We start from the raw sequence: 18,835 nt of genomic DNA, 5'->3' as shown, positions 1-18,835 counted from the left end.
TGTTTTTGCTATTGTGAATAGAGCTACAACAAACATAAGTTGTTGGGAGCCGGCCATGGAGGCCCACTGAGCGTTAGGGATCAGGAAGGGCCATTGACCCCAAGACCACAGGTATTTTTTTTGTAGAACGATTTGAGTTCCTCTGGGTATATTTCCAATAGGGGAATTACTGGGTCATATGGAAGGTCAATTTCTAGTTCTTTCAGAAATCGGCACACTGTCTTCCGAAGAAGTTGCACTAGTTTGCATTCCCACCAGCTGTGTAGCAGTGTTCCTTTTCTCTGCAGCCTCACCAGCATCTGTTGTTTGTCTTATTAATGATGGCCATTCTTACCAGAGTTAGGTAATATCTCAATGTGGTTTTGATTTGCATTTATCTGATGATTAGTGAGGCTGAGTACTTTTTCATGTGTCTGTTGGCTGCCTGTATATCTTCTTTTGAGAAGAGTCTATTCATGTCTTTTGCCCGCTTTTTAAAGGGGCTGTTTGTTTTTTTCCTTTTGGAGCATTTGAGTTCCCTGTCAATCCTAGATATTAGGCCTTTGTCAGATATACAGTTGGCAAATACTTTTTTCCCATTCTGTGGGCTGTCTCCCTACTCTCTTGATGGTTTCTTTTACTTTGCAGAAGCTCGTCAGTTTGATGAGGTCCCACTTGTCTATCTTATTTCTTATTGTATGGGCACTTAGGGTTCTGGTCAGGAATTGGTTACCAGTTCCAATTTTCATAGGGCGTCCTGCATTTTCTAAGATTCTTATAGTTTGAGATTTTGTGTTTAGGTCTTTGATCCATTTAGAGTTAATTTTTGTGTATGATGGTAGGTATGGGTCCTGTCTAAAAATTAAAAAATTTTTAAAAGGCAGGGGGAGGGTCCCTCTCCTTCCTGGTTGGTCCTGGAGGATCCATTCTTCTTGAAGGCAGGCATGGACCATTAAGAAATATTAATCTAGGTCATCCTCTTGCCTCAGGCTCCTGGGGATTCCAGATGCCCCTGGTTCCCCTATATTTCTCTGTGTTTCTCTCTCTGAGTTCAGATCTCCAAGCATCAGGGTAAATAAACAACAGGAAAACGAGGGTTAGGAGGCACTATGGAAAGAACCTTGGGTCTGGGGGCGCATGCACGTGGGTTTTCTTCTTCTTTCTTCCCCACACACCGTTCCTTACCCTTTTCTGCTTCCCTTTTCTGCTTCCTTCCCTGTAGGATGTCATCTCCTCTCCTGGTTTCAGCCACCACCTCTTGTTTGGAGGCTGAGTTGGGATTTCCTTGGGCCAAGCATGTTACCTCTCCAGCTCAGACTTTCCTATCTGTGAAGGGAGCAATGGCCATCTGTACCCTTCCAACCCCCCATGGGCTGTTGTAAAGATAATTTGAAGCAGAAAATTGTGCAAGTCCTTGATCCTCAAACAGCCTAGCAATGGCAAGCATGACTAATCCCATTTCACAAAGTCAGAGCCTGAGTCCTAGGGACATAGGGCCTGGCAGCTAAGCTCTCACTGCCAGTTGGTAGGAGAGCCATGACAAAGCCCGTATTACTGAGACTTTGGGTATAGCCAGACTACTCACACCCTACAGCTACAAGATGCCTCTCTTTTTATGGAACTCTAAAAAGTCACATTGGAAATCTATAAAACATATCGGTAGATGGCAGGCATAGGATCATTCGCTTTCCTAAGGAGTTTCTTCTTGAAAAAGAGCAATCATAATTTTACAATGGGAGTTGCTCTGGGACTCTAGGCCAGGACAAGTTCCCCATTCAGAACAAAGTTTAGGGGATCAAGCATCTCCTTGTCCAATCATTGCTCCTTGGAGGACTTCCATTATTTGCAGAGACTGGTGGGTTCTTTACCAAACCTGTTTTCTCTTCTTCTCAGGCACTCAGCTAAACTGTTTCCCAGCCTTCCTTGCAATCAGGCGAGGCCAGGTATGTGCATTCTGACCAATGGAATGTGATCGGAGCAGATACACCCAACTTCCAGGCCTGGACCAGAAGAGCTCCCCACACTCCAAGCCTGATTCTATTTTCCCTTGTAAGGCTTGATGCCGATGAACACAGTGACCTGGTAACAACAGCAGAGCCACACATGGGAAGATCCACTCAGAGAAGAGCTGCCCACTAATTAATTAGGAACACCTACTTTGGACTGTATGTGGTGAGACATAAACTTGCTGTGTCTGAGTCATCATGCAATTTGAGGTTTGTTATATTATCTGGTGTTACATTATCTAATATATGCTTTTAACCCAATTCCAGTGGTTTTTTAAAATTTTTATTAAATTAAAATTTTTTCAATTTTTTAAGCTACAGAATATGTTAATATCCTCCATGTATTTAACAATTTCCCCATTCTACATAAACCAAAAGTACTTTCCTAATCCTCTGTTAGCACCTTAGAAATACAGTGTGCTCCAGGATTTCACTTTCCCCTCTCCTCCCTGAAGGGGATCTTTCTCTCATGAATCTGCCATCACAAGGAATTCCCAAGAAACCTCTGGAATCAGAGTTGGAGTGGAGAGATAAGGAGGAAAGGAAGTGGAGAGAGCAAATGTGAACTATTCTTCTGAGTTTTACTATAAAGGTCTAGTATCTGAAAGGGGATGCAGGGTCAAGGCACTGTTTCCTTAAGATGGGAGAAATAACAGCTTGTTCCATGCAGATGAGAACGATACAGTAGAGAGAGGGGAATGATGCAGGAGAAGTGAGGAGGGATGCTTTTGAGTAGGAGAAAGGGTTAGTCAGGTACAAGGAAGATGCACGTGGGTGTGGTCTTCTGACAACTTCTTCTCAAGGACATAGGAATCAGGGTCATTAGTTTCAAAGGAGGCTCGGTGAGGAGAAGTTTGAAGGTCTGAGTGGAGGGAAGGAAGTATGAGATGGTCAAGGAGAGTGGGAGAGCGAATGAGTCAGGGAACTATAGCGAGGCTCTTGGGGAGCACCGAGGGGAGTGATCTTGCATTTACAGTTAGCACGACTGGGTGCTTTTCTCCAGCCATGTGAGCTGCACTCATGCAGGGGCAGAGTCAGCAGAGAGTTGTGTTTTCCAAGCTGTGGTTTTGCCAGAAGATAGCAGGAAGAATGGGAGTTGAAGTTATTTGAAAAAAGAGTTGAGAGCATAGAGAAACAATGCTTGCTAGGAAAGACCATGGGAGCTGAGTTGAATAAAGAGAGAATTAAGGATGTGAGGGGGAAGCAAGGAACAGGGAAAGGGGGCAGGACCATCCGGATGGGGTCAAAGGATTACTGGAGTTGGATATTCAAGGCAATGAGCTGGACTGACAGATGGTAGTGGTTGGAGAGCAGGGTGTTTAGTGTTGAAAGTATGCAAGGGAAGCTACTGGTGATGACTTGGTTAAGGATATGACCGTGGGAGTGAGGAGCTGAGGTAGGCGGAGGACTAGTTCACTGGAGGAGAGGAGGTCATGGAGCAGAGAGGTTAGTTATTGAAATCACTATGATTGTGTCAGAATCATGTTGGAAAGAATGACTATGAACTGGAAGCTATAATTGTCATTAAGGGAGGGGGAGTAACCAGGGCTGTGGAGATGGTTGCAAAAAGGAAGGGTGGTACTCTTTGGTGATATGCATTTCAAAGAAGCCGAGGGTGTTAGGGAGGAAAAATGGGTGACCTGGAAGTAGCTGTGAAGATCAAGGGGCATGTATCTCCTACTCCAGCCCCACGGTAAGACAGCTACTGGGGAGAGAACAGCCACCTCTTAAAAGACTGCAGGAGAAGCAGGGCCCTGGGCAGAGAATCAAGCTGGGGCAATCAAGCTGGGGCAAAAATGAGCAAAGAGATGAAAGAACAGGAAGGTGCACATAGGAATGTCCATTCATTTCAGAACTGTCAGTAATAGTGAAAATCCGGAAATAACCTAAATGTTCGCTGCCAAGGGGATGCATAAATAAACAACAGATAATTCCAAAAATAGAATTTTCAGTACACCACAGTGAAAATGAATGTACTAAATCCCTGTGGATCAACATGGAAAAAAGCTTACAAAGGTAAACTTGAGTGAAACAAACAAGTTGTAAAAGGTAACATTTCATATGATGCTACTTATGTACAATGTTCAGACCCACAAAATAAGACTAAAATTTGTTTATAAGGCTATACAAATATAACGACATCCTTGGGAAGAACTCTGGCAGCTTCAGGGTGATGGTTTTGTGGTTATCCACAGAGAGAGAGAGAAAGGGAAAATGGGGAGGGGAAGGGGAGAGTTAGAGTAGCTTTGGTCATATCCAAATATCTTACTTCTTAATGAAGAAAAAAAGATAAGAACCAAGACATAGCAAAATGCTAATTGATGCTAAATCTGGGTTGTGGGCTCCAATATTTGTTTTACTTTTCTGCATATTTGAAAAATCTTGTTTGAAAACTCAAAAGATAAGAAAACCTGGGAGGAGGAAATTACTCTAAAGTACAGTCATCAAGATTATATAGGACTGGCATAGGGATGGACAGATAGATCAGTGGGATAGAACTGAGAGTCCAGAAATGAATGAATACATTTATGAAGAATTGATTTTTTTTAAAGAAGTGGGGTGCAATTCAGGGTTAGCTATATAAACGTTGATTATACAGGTACCCTTGTTGATGAGGTGTGCCCCTCCCTCCCCTAGCAGTTTCTGTCAGCTGCCAATCCCACTTCCCCTCCCCTGACAGTTTCCCACCACTGCCAATCCCTTTCTTATAGTATTGTGATAACTGTTGCAATTGATTTTTGACAAGACCATTCAATGGGAAAAGAATCGTCTTTGCCATAAGTAGTTCCGAGGCAACTGAATCACTACGTGCAAAAGACTAAAGTTGCACCTCTACCTCACACCATTTACAAAATCTAACTCAAAGTGGAACAAAGATCTACATTTGATTACTAAGACTATAAAACTCTTAGAATAAAGCATAGGATTAAATCTTCATGGCAATAGCTTAGGCAATGGCTTCTTAGATGTGACATCCACAGCACAAGTAATCAAAGAAACAGTAGATACATTAGACATCACCAAAATTAAACATTTTTATGCTCCAAAGACATTATCAATAAAGTAAAAAGACAACCCAAAGAATGGAAGAAAACATTTGTAAATCATATATCTGATAGATATCCAATATCAAAATACTTAAAGAATTTTTAAGTACAACAAATTTTTGGTTGACATCAAAAAGTCAACCCAATTAAAACATGAAAAATGGGCAAAGGACTCTAGTAGACACTTTTCCAAAGAAGATATACAAATGGCTAATATGCACATGATAAGATGCTCAAATGATTAGTCATTAGGGAAATGTTCATCAAATCCACGGAGATCTCACTTTGCACCCACTGGGGTGGCTGTAACCCAAAAGACAGACAATAACAAGGGTTGGTGAGGAAGTGGAGAAGTCAGGACCCTCGTGCATTGCTGGTGGGTATGTAAAATGGTGGAACCTCCTTGAAACCAATCTGACAGATTCTCAAAAAGTTAAACACAGAGTTACTATATGACCCAGCAATTCTACTCCTACACATACATCCCAAAGTATTGAAACACATTCATGCAAAAACTTACACACAATTGTTCATAGGAGCATGATTCACAAGAGCCAAAAAATAGAAACAACCCAAATGTTCATCAGCCGATCGATGGATTAAGAAAAATGTGGTCTACCTGTACAATGGAATATTATCCAGCAAGAAAAAGGAAAGAAGTTTGGATACATACTACAACATAGATGATCTCTGAACACACTATACTAAGTGAAATAAGTGAGATGTGAATAAGTAACCCTGAATTGCACCCCACTTCTTTAAAAAAAATCAATTCTTCATAAATGTATTCATTCAGGCTCGGTGGCTCAGCCTGTAATTCCAGCATTTTGGGAGGCCAAGGCAAGTGGATTGCCTGAGCCCACAGGTTTCAGACCAGCCCAGGTAACTTGGCGAGAACTTGTCTCTACAATAAATCAAAAATTAGCTGGGCATGGTAGCACGTGCCTGTAGTCCAGCAGGTTGACACTGGGGTGGCTATGAGTGCTCTACTGCACTCCAGCCTGGGTGACAGGGTGAGACTCCAACTCAAAAAATAAAAATTAAAAACTAAAAATAAAATCAGAAGTAAATGCCACACATTACATATATGATCCCATTGGTACGACATGCCCACAAAAGGTAAACCCACAAAGATAGAAAATAGGCCAGGCGTGGTGGCTTATACCTATAATCCCAGCACTATGAGAGACCACGGCAGGAGGATTGCTTGAGCCCAGTAGTTTGAGATCAGTCTAGGCAACATAGTGAGACCTCATCCCTACAAAAATTTTTTAAAATTAGTTGGATGTGTTGGCACATGCCTGTATTACCAACTACATGGGGGGCTGAGGTGGAAGGATCACCTGAATCCAGGAGGTGGAGGCTGCAGCAAGCCATGATCATGCCTCTGCACTCCAGCCTGGGCAACAGAGTGAGACCCAAGTCTCCCAAAATAAAAAATAAAATAGAATCGTGGTTGCCAGGATTGGGAATGGGGGAAAATGGTGAGTGATGGTTAATGATATGGAGTTGCTTTTTGTGGTGGTGAAAATGTTTTAGCAGCAGGTCGAGGCTGCGGTGGCCGGGAGCGGCCACTGCACTCCAGTCTGGGCAACAGAATGAGACCAACTCAAAAAAAAGAAAAGTTTTAGAATTAGTGCAGATGGTTATGCAACTTTGTGAATATATTAAAAACCACTGAACTTTATAAAAGTGAATTTTATAGTATATGCGTTACATCTCATTAAAAAACAAAACCCTGGAGTCAGATTCAGGCTCCCTCTATGTGGCTTTAGCAGTCGGCTTCTGCTCTCTGAGCTTGGTTCCTCGTCTGGGGGAGGGGAGCTCAGGTCCCAGGCTGAGATGGATTGCAGGTGAGCTTGATATTCTCACTGCTTTCTCTGTGAATTCCCCTGACCTTGGGTGTAGGCAGTGAGCAGTTAGGAGCAGCTGGGCTCCAGTGTGAGACTGGTCTGATCACAAACTTGGGACTGGTCTGATCACAAACTTGGGCCCTACCACTTGCTGGCTGTGGACTCTCAGTTTCCTCGTCTGAGAAATGAGAATACTATATTAGCAGCCCCTTACGGTGTTAAATGGGGGAGATGATGAGATCATGACTATAAAATACAGGACACAGTAAGTCTGGCCCTCAATAAGTGCCAGTTGGGCAGTGTTATTACTGTTACAGTAGCTGTCAGTGTGGCCAATTAGCTCCCAACTTCTCTTACTTCCTCCTTCCCATCACTCTCCCTCAATCTCAGGATTTCACACTTGCTGTACAATCTCCTTGATAGGCCCAAGTGGTAGTCTGGACTCTGCTCCAAATGCCTTGCCTCCTGGAGGGGCTGTTGACTGACTCACAAGGGCGTCAGAGTTGCCAGCCCACTGCCCTGAGCCTTTGGAGAAATGCACTCATCCTCCCTTCCAGCTTTAGGACAAGCTGGGGTACTGAGCTTCCCCTGGCCAAGTAGAGGCATGGTGTGCTAGCCCCAGGAGATTCCATATCACAGGCTGGTGTGGTCCCCAGCCCTACGCAGATTCCTCTCCTGGGGTACCCCCTTCCTCTGCAGAAAAGAGGAAGTTCGAGGCAGCTGTGCTGCGAGGGACTTTCTTTTTAAGTCTCAGTGGAAGCAAAAGTCCAGCCGCCCTACTTCTAGGAATCTGTCCACCCGAAGCAGTCTCTCTTGTGAGTATGCTCAAGGAAGGTTATTTTAGCATTTTTATGTAAGTGAAAGAAACTGAAAAGACCCCAAATGTCCATCAATATTGGACTGGCTACAGGCATTCAGTGGAAAACCACCGGTTGGGCTTGAAGTTCTGAGGGGGAACTGCTTCCAGGATGCATTTGAGGAGGAAGAGGCAAGGGGCAAACCGTACTTTTATATCTACTATATGGTGCTCTTTCTTCCTCCCCACCCCCGCTTCCCTTCCCTCCCTTCTTTCTCCCTCCCTCCTTCTTCCCTCTTTCCCTTCCTTTCTCCTTCTTTCCTTCCTTCCTCCCCCTTCTCCATCCTTCCCCCCTCCTACTTCCCTTCCTTTCTTTTCAGTCCTTTTAATGAACACCTGTAGACACATGCTTGCCTACGCAGAGATTGTTTCTGAAGAACAGACACATCACTTAGCCTGTCTGCCTCTGAGGAAAGCAAACAAAACATGGGGTGGGGGTTGGTCTCAAAGTGGGAGAGTTGCTTTTCAGTCCACCCCTTTGTCCTGCACGGATTTAAAAGTTTATCTTTTTGCAGAGGTCAATCATCCTCAGGGAAAAGATATTCAAATCATACAAAAGGGTATTTGGTGGCAGGTCAATCTCTCCCAACCCCAAGCACCTGCCCCCTCACTACTCTGAGTCCTCTCCAGAGGTGACTAGTGCTGTCCACTGCTCGTGTATCTTTCCAGACGTAAGCTATACACTCATGTAAATGCACGTCCATGTGTTGTTGTATAGTTTATTGTGCTAAAAGACACATAACATGAAACATACCATCTTAAGTATTTTTAAGTGTCCCACTCTGTGGCATGAAGTCCATCCACACTGCTGTGCACCCCTCACCACCACCATCCATCTCCAGAACTTCTTCATCTTCCCAAACTGAAATTCTGTCCTCACCAAACAACAACTAAACAACAATTCCCCCTCCTCCACACCTGGCAGCCGCCACCCTGTTTTCTGTCTCTGGGGACCTCACTATGTAGAATCCTACAGCATTTGTCTTTCTGTGACTGGCTTATGTCACTTAGCATACATTCTCAAGATACATCCATGCGGTGGCATGTGTCAGAATGTCCTTCCTTTTTAAGGCCGAATCATCTTTATTGCATGTTTATGCCCCATGTATTTTATTTTTATTGATATATAATATCTGTACATATTTTAGATGTACATATGATATTTTGATACCTGCATGCAATGTGTAATGATCAAAGCAGAGAGGCTGAGAGAGCCATCACTTCATCCCATCACCACCATCCATCTCCAGAACTTCTTCATCTTCCCAAACCAAAACTCTGTCCCCCACTTAACACCAACTCCCCATTCCCTCCATCCCTGTCAGCTGCCATCCTGCTTTCTGTCTCTGTGAATTTAACTACTCTGGGGACCTCACTAAGCGAGATCACCATCTTTTCTTTGTGTTGGGAGCATGGCAAATCTCTTCTTGTCAACTATAATCTACATAGTCTACATAGTATATAATCTAACTATAATCTCCCTACTGTACTGTCAAATTTTGGAACCTATTTCTTCTACCTAACTGTATTTTTGTCCCCTTAACCCACTGCTCTTCATCTCCTTCCCCCGCTTCCCAGCCTCTGGTAACCACCAATCTACTCTCCACCTTCACAAGATCTACTCTTTTAGCTCCCATAAATAAGTGAGAACACTTTTCTGTGCCTGGTTTATTTTACTTAACATAATGGTCTCAAGTTCTGTGCTACAAATGACAAGATCTCATTTTTTGTTATGGCTGAATAATATTCTGCTGATATATATCACATTTTCTTTATCCATCTATCCAATAATGGGCATTTAGGCAGAGTCCATATCCTAGCTACTGTGTGAACAATAAACAGTGCACACATCTCTTTGACATGAGTTCCTTTCTTTCAGATGTATACCAGCAGTGAGATTCCTGGGTCATATATGCACATATGGATTGTTCCTACCTTTATGTATTTTTTAATAGACACACATAAATTTACACAAAAGAATAAGGAAGGTGGGGAAAAGAAGATTCGCTCTAGGAGCTTTCCACACATCGCAGAGAGGACAGGAGAAGAGGGCCAGCGTAAACTACCTGCCTGGAGGAGGGAAAACATCCCGTCATCAGCAACTGCAACCTGGGTCCCCAGTGATTCCCCTGCTTTAGCCCCAAAAGGAACTCCCCTTTTCTTTCTTTGAAATCTGGTCCCCTGTACCCTGTCTGGGCATCCAGGACTCCCTGAAAGCCATGCCTGCCTCTTCCCAGGAAGGCCCAGGGGACTGGGGGTGCAGAGGCAGTGGGCCACCAGTGTGACTTACCCTCTTTCCAAGTCCTGGGAAAAGGGTCATGGGGAGGTGGCTTCTGCAGAAGCTGAGCCAGCAGGTAGGGCTTTGGGCTTGCAGAGTCCCTGGGGATTCCTGGGCTCTCCAGGGGGGAGCCCCTGAACCTCAGAGAGGCCTCAGTCTTGGAGGGCCCCATGGAAGAAAACCCCAGGTTCAGATGAAGTGTCACTCAGTCAGTTCTCTGTCACTCACCATCCCCCAACGACAGCTCATTACTCACAGAATGACTTCCACAGTTAAAAATATTTTTTCTTCCTCCCCCACATTTTTATTAGGATAACATTTTATTCTTTTAAATTTTTATATTATATTTTTTCCTTTTTCCTCCAATACCTTCAGTTGCCTGTATATGACACATTTTAAATATTCAGGAAAGTTGTTAGTGTAGTTCAATTGTCAAAAGCACAGTCACTACCAAGCTGCAATATTGTTAGCATTCATTTTCCTGTATATGCTCAGTCTCTCCTTTTCTCTCTCTGGGAGATACACACACACACACACACACACACACACAAACACACACACACACACAATCTATATCTATACATACCCATACACATATACAAGTGGATACGTACTACATACACACCCATATATGTACATACATAAATAGATATAGACATACTTCGATAGTTATACACACATATACTAGTTATACACACACATACTACATACACAACCATATATGCATACATATATATGCATGCAAATATATCTTCCCCATGAACTCTTTGAAAGTAAGGTCACAAAGACCTTCGTCCCTATATTCTGTAGTACGCATCTCCTAAGTACAAGGACATTCCTCTACATGCCTTAAAGTCTTTATTGCACCTAAGAAATTCAGCAATCAGATATCACCTCCTATCCAGCCTGTACTCAAATGTCCCCGCTTGTCCCCAGAAATCTTTTATAGCTGTCTTTCAAAACTAGGATGCTTGTCACAGGAGTGAGTCTAAAGAGAAAAAGAGAACTAGGATTCAAAGCCCACATATTGCATTTGGCTGTTATGTCACTTAAGTCTCTTTCAATTGCAAATGTCCTGCCAACTATATTATTTTGCTAAAACAACATTAGCTTTTGCATGATCCTGGGCAGTTATCTTGCAGAGGCTCTGACGGTGGCCCCCTCTGGGTTGTCTGATTCCTTCCTCATGGGATCATTTATCATCTCCCTCTGGCCCCTGTATTTTTTGTAAACTGGAAATTCATGCTAGAGGCTTGATTTGATTCTGAGGGGGGCAGCTTTCTTTTCTTAATTGGTGAAATGTGCACAACATACATTTACCATCTTCACCATTTTTAGTGTAAAGTTCTGTGGCATTAAGCACATTCTCACTGTTGTGCGACCATCACCATCATCCACCTCCAGAACTTGCATCTTGCAAAACTGAGACTCTGTCCCTGTGAAACACGAACTCCCAGTCCTCCTCCCCTGGCAACGTCATTCTGCTCTCTGTCCCTGTGAATGTGGCTATTCTAGGTACCTCAAAGCTGTGGAATGATACAGTGCTTGTGCTCAGTGACTGACCCTGAGTCAAGCCTTTAGACGAGGTCCTCCGAGGTGGAGCCTCCCACCAGGAGGCTATCGGGGAACCTGCTGGCCTTACCTGCCAGCCTCGCCTCTCTGGCCGCATACTGCCCCCCCATCGGGGCCTTTGCATTTGCTCTGCCCTTCCTGGCAGGCTCCTTCCCACCTTGAATGCCGCCCCTCCCTAGAGGCCTTTCCTGACTCCCCTGCCCAAAGCTGCTTCCCCCATCCTCACTGTCTCTTCCCTGTTTCATTCTCTTCCCTTCCCGATGCTCCCCCCACCTGGCATTACATTGTCTGCCATTTGTTTGCCTGTTGTCTGTCTCCTCTGCTCTCCCCCAACCCTGGCAGCATACATGGCACTGGCACCTGCTTGTATGAGCTTCCTCTGGCTGCTGTAACAATAACCACAAATTTAGTGACTTAAAACAACACAAATTTATTATGGGACAGCCAGGAGGTCAGCAACCCCAAATCAAGCTGGGCTTGGTGACTCAAGCCTGTAATCCCAGCACTTTGGGAGGCGGAGGCAAGAGGATTGCCTAAACTCAGGGGTCCGAGACCAGCCTGAGTAACATAGCGAGACCTCAACTGTACAATAAATCAAAAAACTAACTGGGTGTGGTGGTGCATGCCTGTGCTTCCAGCTACCTGGAAGGCTGAGGTGGAAGGATCATCTGAGCCCAGCAGGTCAAGGTTGTGGTGGCAGTGAGCAGCATGCCATTGCACTCCAGTCTGGGTAACAGAATGAGATTCCAACTCAAAAAAGAAAGAAAGAAAGAAAGAAAGAAAGAAAGAAAGAAAGAAAGAAAGAAAGAAAGAAAGAAAGAAAGAAAGAAAGAAAAGAAACCCCAAATCAATCTCTGTGAGCTAAAATCAGAGTCTGGGAAGGAACCTTTGGGGAGAATCCGTTTTCTCATCTTTTCCAACTTCTAGAGGCCACCTGCATCCCTGGGTTCACAGTCCCGCATCACTGGAACTTCTGTTCTGTCATCTCATCATCTCTTGTGACTGCGACCCTCTGCCTCCCTCTTGCCATGACCCTGTGATCACACTGGGTCCATCCAGCCATCCAGGAGATCTTCCTCTTTCAAGATCCTTAACTTAATCCCATCTGCAAAGTCCTTTTGATTGTGTAGGTAACATACTCACGCGTTGGAAATTAGGATGTGGACATTTTGGGAGAGTATTATTCTGTCTTCCATGGCTCAGTAAGTATTCATTTAATGAATGAATCAGTGAATGGATGGGTCCCTTTACACACTGAGCGCTGGGTCCCAGGTCTGGCTCAGCCACCGTGTGGCGGTGTACACTTGGACAAGTCCCCCCTTTTTAAGAGCCCTGGTTTCCTCCTTCATGAGATATGCTCTGAGCACACATGCCTGGTCCTCAGAGAGCAATGAGAATGCCGAGAAAAATGAAAGGAGACCCCAGTCCTCCAAGATCTTGGAGTTTGGCTTCTGGTGGTGGGGTGGGACTTGAGAAAGAGCAAACCTGACACAATCTGCTCAAGGCCACATTCCAAGTCCCTCAGAGAGCTCTGAAGTCCTGAGGAGGCCTGCTTACCAAGGAGGTGACATTTCAAATGGCTCTTGACGCATGAGCAGGAGTTTATGTGGTAGAGAAGTGGAAAGTGACATTCAAGGCCAGGGACAGGCCGCAGACCTCTTTGAGGAACTGTGAGGAGTGTGGTGTGCTGCCTCAGGGGAGGGAAACCATGAGGGACAGGCCTGTCTGGAAAGGGAGTCTTGAGGGTTACACCTGGGTTCTGTCCTCAAGTTCATGGGGAGCTACAGTGGGATTTTGAAGCAGGAGAGAGGGTGTCCAGTTCTGAGTCTGGACTGCTCACTCTGGCTGCGGCAGTGTGGGGAGGGCATTGAGGGGGCCAGCACCCGAGCCTGAGGTGGAAGTGGCCTGGATTGGGCAGGGACAGTGGGGATGGAGAGAAGGACAGATCTGAGAAAGATTTAGGAAGTCGAGTCAATGGGACATGATGATAGATTGAAAAGGGATTGGATGAGGAAGACCAGGCATGCCCCGGGAAGGAAGGGGAGCAGGCCAGGCCAAAGTGTGGGTGGATATGCTTCATGTACCGTTGAGTGAATCGCAAACTGGCCGGAGTTGGAACTCTGTGAGAAGCCCCAGAAGAGGCTGGTGGTGGGGCAGGGAGGCCAAGCCAGTGGGCTCATAGGCCTCTCCCTTTGAAGAGAGGTCAGTCATGCCGGTCATCATGGGCGCAAAACAAGCCTCAACTCCAGGTGAGGGGTTGGTCCCTTGATTAACAACCAGCCACTGAGGTAAATAGGCAGGGCTGTGAAGTCATCTCCCCCATTTTCAGATGGGGAAACCAAGTCCCAGTAACATCCAGACACAGCCAAGCCCACACTGTGCCAGTTGGGAGATTTTGTAAATCTCTTGAGACCCAGAGGGGAGGGAAGGATGGGGGTCCCCTCTGAACGGCTCCTGGCCAGAGAATTTCTCCACTCTGGAGGAAGTGGGGAGGGACTTCTCCTTTTGTGAAATGAATGTCAGATCTTCTGGGCTCCCCGGTGACTAAGAGGTGCATGAAGCTTGTAGGTGGAGCCAGCACTTAAATATCAGGTCTTCCCATCCTCCGAGATCAGAGACACCTGGGCCGGTACACACAGGACAGAGCATGGCCGGCCTGCAGACCCTACTCCTGGCTGCCCTCATCCTCCTTGCTGTGACGATTCAAGCAACTGAGGCAGGTGAGGCTGGGGAGAGGGAAGACTCCCTGCAGAGGCTGGGGCCAGATGCTAGGGTGTCTTTCTCATGTCTTGGAAGAGCACTGGACTGAGAGCTGAAGCCCCCAGCCTGCCGTTGGCTCTTGTGGCCTTTAGCTAGTCACGGTGCTTCTCTGGGCCTCAGGTAACACATCTGTTCAAATGGGTGGTCTTGACGACCTAGATGCTAGGTTGTCAGCTGGGTTGGGGGTTATGGTGGGCATGGCCTGGGGATCCTCTGTTTAGAAAACTCAAACATAGGGCCCTTGGGGTATGGATGAGGGACCCCTAAGGTGGCAAGGCCAAGGTAAGAGGACTTTCTTGGAAAGTTGGTCCTGCCTTCCTACCATCCATTTTTGCTTGAAAGTCAGTCTTCAGTCTGGGGTTCCTGACTCCTCTAACCCATCCCATTGTAAACTCCTGCTCTATATTGGGTACAGGAAAGAGCACTGGAGTTGGGCAGCTATGAACAAGAATTACTCCCAAATATTGGGTTTCCTGAGAGCTTTCCATGTACTAAAGACCCCCTAAAGCCAGTGTGTGCCTTGATCAGAGAAGAAAATTGGGCCTCAGAGACGTTAAATGACTTGGTCAGGGTGGCCTGGTGAGGCAGGGCAGAGCCCTCGAACCCAAGTCTGTGTCCTCTGTCTGAGCCTTGGTCCTGACTCTGCCACAGTCTTGCTGTGTAACCAGGTAAGTGCCTGCCGGTCTCTGGACTGCAGTCTCACCAGTGCACAATGAAGGGGGTCAGACAGACGTGAGTGGAAGCAGACTTATGTCATGTGCATCTGGATCACCAGGGAGCTTGTCAAAGGCATGCTGGGTTCAGCAGATCTGAGTGCTTCCCCCAGATGGCATTGATGCTGGTCCATGAGCCTCACCTTGAATAACAAGGGTCTCTAGCTCCTTCTGGCTCACAGTCACTGAGTTCTCTCCAGGAGCCTGGGCTACTGTTGACGCTCAGTCATTCTGAATCCTTGCCCCTGGTGCCGACTATCCCAGAGTGTAGACATCGGGCCCTTAGTGGCTTCCCAGAGGCCCCAAGGGTAGGGTTTCTGAAGGCCCGGAGTCCTCAGTCACCATCCATCCACTTGAAAACAGAAGAGCCGCATCTCTTTCCTGGAGCCTGGAGGGGCTTGGATTCAGGGAGTGGGGCTGAGGGTGACCTCTCTGTGAATTCTCTGGGCACTCCCTGTCCCCTAGGCCCCTATGGTGCCAACGTGGAAGACAGCATCTGCTGCAGGGACTACATCTATCGCCCCCTGTCCACTCACTTGGTGAAATATTTCTACTGGACTTCAAACTCCTGCCGGAAGCCTGGTGTGATGTGAGTAGGGAGCTGGGGCCACAGGGCCTTGAAGGGCCTGACAGGTGTGACCTGGAGTGACCCAAGTGCAGGTGGGAGGGACAGATTGAGGGATGCAAAGAATGCAGCTGGGCTTCTACGGAGAGGGACTGACTGGAAGAGATGGCTCAGCTGGGCTTGGGTGTACCAAGGACAAAAATAAAGTGGTCATTCAACAAATATTATAGGCACCTATTTTATGCCAGGCACTGCGCCAGGCTCTGAGGATACAGGACTAAATGAACGGGGTGCCGCCCCAGGCAGGGGCATGGCCATGTAGGCAGCCTGTAACTGTAGGGTCTAGGAGTTGGGTATAGTATGGGGTGTAGGCAGTATACTTAGTGTCACTGAGTCAGAAAAGAGGCTCGCACCAGTTTTTTGAGTTGAGGTCTCACTCTGTCATCCAGGCTGGAATGCAATGGCACGATCACAGCTCACCACAGCCTCCAGAGTAGCTGGGACTACAGACTTGCACCACTGTGCCTGGCTATTTTTTTTTTCTTTTTTTTACTTTTTTGTAGAGACGAAATCTTGCTATGTAGTTGCCCAGGCTGGTCTCAAATTCCTGGGCTCAAGCGATCCTCCTGCCTTAGCCTCCCAAAGTGCTGGGATTATAGGCATGAACCACTGCACCCAGCCAAGAAGAATCATATTAAGAGCTAAAACTTCCAGAGTGCTTCCTGTGTGCCAGGCACGGTTCTAACCATGACCTGTGTTAACTTTACCTCTCATGACAATCCTCTGAGGAGGCTTAGCTATTCCGGTTGTATAGATACAGAAATGGGCTTAGCAAGGGCAGTGATTGCTCAGGGTGGCCTGGGCCTTACCCCTGGTTCCTCGTCTAGGACTTTCTCCTGCATTTCTTGTTTGTCCTTGGCATCTTTCTCCTGCTCTTTTGCTTCCTTTTCCCTGGCCTGGGGCCTGCACCTGCACCTGACTGGTGGCAGGGGCCTTCCCCCGGGGGGCGCCCCCTCTGACTGCTTTTCCAACTCCCAGAGCCTGCTGCCTACCAAGACACACACAGAGGGAGCTTGGGGCGGGGACTCATGACCCCTTTGGATCTCTGTCCTCCTCTCCTCGTCTTCCTCCTCCTCATTGCTGACTCTCTTAGAAGGGTTTGCAGGTAAATAACAAAGAACACGGAAGTGGGAAGCCCTTCCAGGGTTCTGGTCACTTTAACTCTGTGCCTCAGTTTCCCTAGCAGTATAATGTAGTCAAAGGCGCTTTATAAATAGAAACTCATTAAATCCTTGAAACAGTCCTATGGAGCCGGTACTGTCAACGATCCCCTTTTCACCGGAAAGAAATGGGCACAGAGAGGTTAAAAGGCCTCTTGAGCATTATAGGGCACAGTAGTAGTAAACAGAAGGGGTAAAGTTCAATGCCTAGCCCAGAACACATGCTGAATTGTCGGGCATGTTAATGCTCCAGCTGCTCAGGAGGCTGAGGAAGGAGGATCGCTTGAGCCCTGGAGGTCAAGGCCAGTCTGGACAACATAGTGAGACTTCATTTTTTTTTTTTTTTTTTTGAGTTGGAGTCTCACTCTGTCGCCCAGACTGGAGCGCAGTGGCCGCTCCCGGCCACTGCAGCCTCGACCTGCTGGGCTCCGGCGATTCTTCCGCCTCAGCCTTCCGAGTAGCCGGACTTCATGCAGCACATGAGATCATTAGATTCTGAGCCAGAAGGGACTCTAGAAAAAATGTGCCTTGACATATAGGGAGATCAAGGGACAAGGAAAGGTTGGTGTTGCTCGGTGACCTCAGGGGCAGGCTGGGCTGCCCAAGTGGCCAGTCAGCATTGCTGCCTTCCTCTTCTTTCTATTTGTTAGTCGTCTGTGGGACGGGGCAGGTTAGGGGATGAGGGGAGCCAGGAGTTCCTGGGCCTTGTGACAGGCCCTTGAGAGTCAGGAAGGGAGTCCTCAGGTGGGGGCATGGTTCTGACCACCAGCCAGCCCTGGGCCCACTCTTGCCAACAACAGCTCTAGTGTCCATGTCCTGGCCTGTGGACTGCTGCAGCTGGGTGAGGGGATCCTTAGCCCACAAATCGCTGTGTGATCTGGGCCAATGCCCAACTCTCCTCTCTGGGATTTAGGCCTCTCAGAGGGGTCTGGAGGGGCACGCTCTCCACAGGCACTGCCCCAACAGTGTGAGTTCCCAGCATGCATGGCGCAGTCAGATCTCCCCAGCTCGGGCACTTGGGCAAGTGTTGTTGCCTCTCGGGGTCTCAGTTTCCTTAGCTATAAAACGAGCAGAATAATAAGACCTCAAAGGGTTGTTGTAAGGAATTTTTTTTTTTTTTTTTTTGAGTCAGGTTCTCACTCTGTTGCCCAGGCAGGAATGCAGGGGCACAATCAAGGCTCACCACAGCCTCCACTTCCTGGGCTCAGGGGATCCTCCCACTCCAGCTTCCCAAGTAGCTGGGACTACAGGCACATGCCACCACACTCAACTAATCTTTTTAAAAATTTGTTGTAGAGATGGGGTTTTCACTATTTTCCCAGACTGGTCTGGAATGCCTAGACTCAAGTGATCATCCTGCCTCGGCCTTCCAAAGTGCTGGGATTACCGGTGTGAGTCACTGCCCCCATCCCATTGTAAGTAAGGATTTACTAAGAAAATCCGTGTAAAAGATTCAGGCCAGCTTCTGGTGCAATTCTATGGCACCTACTATGTGCAGTAGAACTTGGTGGTGCATACTTTTCTGAGCATTTCAGTATGCATTAACTCACCAAATCTTGATCCCAATTCTGTGAGATTAGACAATGATTATCACCTCCATCCAAACAGATGTGAGAACTGAAGCTCAGAGATAAGTGATTAAGTGATAGGATAAGACTCTTGGGGGTTCTGTCCCATGACCTGATCTGGCACTCAAGGCTGGGACTGAGAAGCCAATAGTCTTCGAAGTCCTTGCCGCTCATCTCCCTTTTAAGAACTATTATTTGCTTGCAGCAGGTGACTCATAAATGCTGAGCCATGTACACAGCAGGTGGCCCAGCAATGGTAAGCTTCTGAGGGTATGACATCCTTGCTGCATGTTAATGCTGCTGCATTGTTTCCCTGGTGTCTCCTCCCTCCAGCTTGTTAACCATCAGGAACAAGGAGATCTGTGCCGACCCAAGACAAAACTGGGTGAAGAACATTATTCGGAAGCTGGGTGACTGA

The 18,835-nt window shown here is 46.8% G+C and overlaps 1 protein-coding gene across 1 annotated transcript; it reads left to right on the top strand.

Annotated features, from left to right (window-relative positions):
- The first annotated feature begins 14,238 nt into the window (after positions 1–14,238).
- CCL22 (C-C motif chemokine ligand 22) lies at positions 14,239–18,835 on the top strand. The gene is made up of 3 exons (XM_008068049.1): positions 14,239–14,311; positions 15,530–15,653; positions 18,751–18,835. The coding sequence occupies exons 1-3, from the start codon at positions 14,239–14,241 to the stop codon at positions 18,833–18,835; spliced, it is 282 nt and encodes a 93-aa protein (XP_008066240.1).

The sequence above is a fragment of the Carlito syrichta genome, unplaced genomic scaffold, assembly GCF_000164805.1.
Source record: "Carlito syrichta isolate Samal-C Ts95f unplaced genomic scaffold, Tarsius_syrichta-2.0.1 Scaffold309854, whole genome shotgun sequence".
NCBI lineage: Eukaryota > Metazoa > Chordata > Mammalia > Primates > Tarsiidae > Carlito > Carlito syrichta.
Note: the sequence above shows the minus strand (reverse complement) of the source record. Positions and strands in the feature narration are given on the sequence as shown.